This window comes from Lolium perenne, chromosome 7, assembly GCF_019359855.2.
Source record: "Lolium perenne isolate Kyuss_39 chromosome 7, Kyuss_2.0, whole genome shotgun sequence".
NCBI classification, from domain to species: Eukaryota; Viridiplantae; Streptophyta; class Magnoliopsida; order Poales; family Poaceae; genus Lolium; species Lolium perenne.
Genome location: NC_067250.2, coordinates 2,641,730 through 2,646,012, shown reverse-complemented (window position 1 = coordinate 2,646,012; position 4,283 = coordinate 2,641,730). Strand labels below are relative to the sequence as shown.

Below are 4,283 nucleotides of genomic sequence, written 5' to 3'. Positions count from 1 at the left end.
TAGCAGTAAAGGCGTGTGATCGGAACCAATCTGAGTCTCCGCCCTCAGCGAGCTGAGAGGGAAGCATTGTTTCCAGTTTGTGGACACAAAGGCCCGGTCAAGGACGCTCCTTACTGGGTCCAACTGTTTATTCGTCCACGTAAATCTGGCACCCGATCTCGGAATCTCACACAACGACAATCTAGCTAGGCAATCATTGAACATGTCAACTCTCGGCCAATTGATATTCCTATTGTTCTTATTTCTTATCTAAGGCAAGTCGTCGTCTCATGCGGTGAGGAAGCAGGCACGGAAAGTTTTGCTAGTTGACGTTTGTTTACAACATCAATCAGCGCTAAATCTGAAAGTGGCTCAATAGGATGCATCAGTGGTTCCACTTGGCAAATTTGGAGACAAAATCTTGGCCCACATATATATGTAGCACGTTTCCTCCCATGAGTAATTAATAAATTTGGGGCCTGGTGGGAACTAACTTGTTTTTTTTCCTGCTTGACTTGAGGTGGGGGCTGTGAGGTCGTCGATCGACCCCTCACATCCATCCATCCATCCAAGCTTAGTCCAGCTTATAGCTTGCTCTCTGCAGGTTATAAATAAGCAGCAAGAGGAAACGTAGAAGGCAACACCTGTCAATCAAGAAAAACGTAGAGCCTAGTCGGGCAGGAAGTTTGAAGAATACACCATGCCTGCCGGCGCCGAACCCAGTCCCCCTCACGAGCCATGTCCACCAGACGAGGGCAATGAATTAGTGGCCATAACAGCTCTGGTCATCGTGGGTGTGCTGTTCCTGTTCCTCCTGCATGTGTTGGGCACCCTACGCCGGAGGTCGAGCCACAAGCTCCTCCATGCCGTCGTTTTGGGTGCCTACACCCTCTCCTACATGCTGGCGAGCTACACGCTCGGGCTTATGCAGCGTTCTGACTGCTACTTTGCCGAGTTCCCCGTGTGGGCCGTTTGCCTGCTCATGCTCCTCGGCGGCACTGACAACCTCATGGCGTGCAACGTCGACGAAATCGACAACTGGAAGAGCTTTCACATGAGGCACCTCGTCAAGGCAGGGTTGGTGATTTACATTGTCTCAGTATTCGGGGACCACGCGCCGGAATACAAGATCCCGCTGTGGTTAATTTTGGGCGTCAACATCCTCCAGTCATTTGTGCGGATCAAGTCCATGAGGATGGCTAGCAAGTCCCACCAGGCCTCCCAGACCATCAAGCCAATCGCTGACTACATGGAGCACGAGAAACAATTGCAGCTTGCTTCCAGTGAGAGGCCCAACCCAACATCTATGAAAGGCTACCGGTATGTCGTCGCAGGTGAGCACAGGTTGGAAAGATATCTCAAGCAACTCGAGGACGTCGATGATGAGCAGAGGGATAGGAATAAGAAGCTGGTGAAATTCACCACCGTGGAACAGATCTATGGGTGCAAAGGGCGCCTATTAGGATCTGAGAGGGACTTGCGGCTCAAGGACTTGTGCCTCTCCATGGCTCTAGCGAAGATGCTCAACCGAAGGTTCTCAGGCCTCAAGCTCGCCGAGGCGGACCTTGAAGAAACAAAAGACTTGGTGTTCAAAGGTCTGCTTGGCGAGGACAAACGGCATGAGCGAGCTTTCCGGGTCATCGAGGTAGAGCTTGGTTTTTTATATGATCTGTACTACACAAGGTACCCTTACCTCTACCACAAGACCCCCTACTTGGCCTTGTGCCTTCCCGTTCTAATGGTTAGCTTCTGCTCGTGGCTCACGTCCAAGCTCTTCAAGGAAAAACAGCAATATGAACCTGGCAGCAACGTCCCTCTGGATACAACCCTGTTCTTGATGTTCGTGGTGACATTCCTGGAGGCATTCCAGTTGTGCCTACACATGACCTCGGGTTGGTTCAAGGTGGCACTGATCCTGAGCTACGTCAACAACCGTGGCTTGCAAAAGATCGCTTGTTTTCCTCATAGGATCATCGGTTTTCTTTTGAGGTTGGAGCTGCTCCGGCCATGGGAACATAGGCTTGGGCAGTACTCCCTCCTACAAAATTGCAAGAGCACACGTCGCCCTATCAATTGCCTTCACTATGTGACACTGTGCCTGGTTAACAAGGCCAAGAAGGGGCGCAAGAGAGGGAAGCTTGCCAAGCTGTCAGAACAGCTGAAGCAAGCAGTCGTCGATTCCCTCGTCGAAAGCAATGGCCATCTGACCAACGGGGTAAGGTCGCTGCGAAACAATGGCGTCCATGAGCAGATCTCATGGGCGTGTGACGGGAAGGCGACCCATACAATTCTTGTGTGGCACATCGCAACAGCCATCTGCAAGATCAAACTGGATGCTGCAATGGCTATGAAAGGAGGCTCCTGTCTGTCTAAGTACTGTGCATACATATACAAATGCACGACCAGACTGGATGCTCCACTGTCCGAATCTAACAAGAAGACGCTGGAGCTCTCCGAACTGGCCTCCACCATGTCTCAGTACTGTGCATACCTCATCGCTTTCGCACCGGGCCTCTTGCCCGATCACAGCTTTGACTCCACATCCATGCTCGATAGATCCATTGAAGATGTGAGTAAACTATTGGCCTCGCTCAAGGGCGCCAAGACGATGGAGGCAAAGTGTGGGGAATGGATGAACATGAACAACACCAACGAGAATCGCGATGTTCGCCCAGTCATCCAGGGCGTTCGGCTTGCCAGTCAGCTGACAAAAAAGATCGACGACGTGGCGCTGCAGTGGATAGTGCTCTCTGATTTCTGGGCAGAGATGATGCTCTACATCGCGCCGTGTGACGACGCACAGGCCCGGGCGCACCTGGACGCCCTGGCGAGAGGTGGGGAGTTCATCACGCACCTGTGGACACTGCTCACGCACGCCGGCGTGCTCGAGCGAGACCATGTCGGACCCATGTCTGCCGTGTGATCGATCAGTTCAGGCCTCCAACAACGGGCAGTGCATATATACTCATGGACGTAGCAGGTGATATATATGTTTCGTGTGTGTCCGCTTTAGTCTGTGTATATGTATTTGTACTAGTACAACGCGTGTGTGCGTTGCTACATGTTAAAATGATTGTAATACGTCTGTAACAGATTCTATTATTATCATTTGTATGATTCTATATTTATTTTAGATCAAACTAGCACTACAGGAAAACTGTTAGATGCTGACGGCCTACAGCTATGCCATCGGCACATGGCCTGGATGCCTACGAGCGTGTAAAAAAAACAACATCATAAAAAAGCCATCGGCCTAGCTGTAGCTGTGCCGAAAACCAAACAACCATCTCTCGAGCGCTCAAGACCGTGGACGAGCTTCTCGCGCCCGCGCTTAGGGCATGTACATTGCGGGCGCTAGTGGTCAGGTGTTAGGAATTAATTCCTGGCTGATTAGCAGTTAGGCGAGCAAATCCTGACGTCGTGTCTCGCGTCGACGCAATAGCGTGCGCCGGGCGCTTGCCCTTTCTTTCCCATACGCACAGCAGCGGGCACAAACAGCTTAGCGTCTATGATTAGCGCCTGCCGTTGTATATGAGATGCTTAGATTGTTTTCTAATTTTGTGATATTTACTTTTTTTTTCTCTATAAGCGTCTAGTTAAGTGTCTAGCATTGTAGTTGCCCTAAGACTCCATTCGAGGCATGTCATTTCCCAACGGGTTCCAACCTCCTCTTCTCAACAAGTACAACGGTAACGGCAACGCACAAACATAGGTTGGCGGACTTCTCCGTGCCTGTTATGAAGGAAATTCCACTGACGGATGGGCAACCCCATGCTTTCCTTTATACATAACCGGCCTAACCTGGGTTTCGTTGGAAAACCTGCCAGTAGGCATCATCTGGAACCAAGACGACTTGCGGGCAATCTTCATGAACCACTTCACGTGCCTTCCGACGAGGAGTATGGTGCCCCATGCATCCGGGGAACACCCATGGGTCAGGAGGATCCATGGTTCAGAGCGAAGCCCAGGCAGGAAGGCATGGCCATCATGAGCCTGGGGGAGCTTAGGGCATCTCCAACGCGGCGATCTAAACGGACGCGATGGGTCATCCGTTTTGAACCGTTTGGGTGGCCGCGCGGACACCGAACAGCGGCCTGTGTCCACGTGTCCGTTTGGGTCGCACGCTGCGTCCAACGCACGGACGTATCGCAAAGTGAAGATAATCAAAAAAAAAATATTTAAATCTAAACGTAGTTCATTAAACATATGCCCTATTTTCAGCAAATTTGTACATATGCCCTATTTTGGGCAAATTTAACTACAAAAGAAGCCCTCTATATGGGCTTTAAAATTAAAAACAAATA

The 4,283-nt window shown here is 50.7% G+C and overlaps 1 protein-coding gene across 1 annotated transcript; it reads left to right on the top strand.

Moving 5' to 3' along the window:
• Positions 1-615: 615 nt before the first annotated feature.
• Positions 616-3,119, top strand: LOC127311675 (uncharacterized). The gene has a single exon (XM_051342125.1). The coding sequence runs from the start codon at positions 680-682 to the stop codon at positions 2,900-2,902; it is 2,223 nt and encodes a 740-aa protein (XP_051198085.1). The 5' UTR covers positions 616-679; the 3' UTR covers positions 2,903-3,119.
• Positions 3,120-4,283: the final 1,164 nt, after the last annotated feature.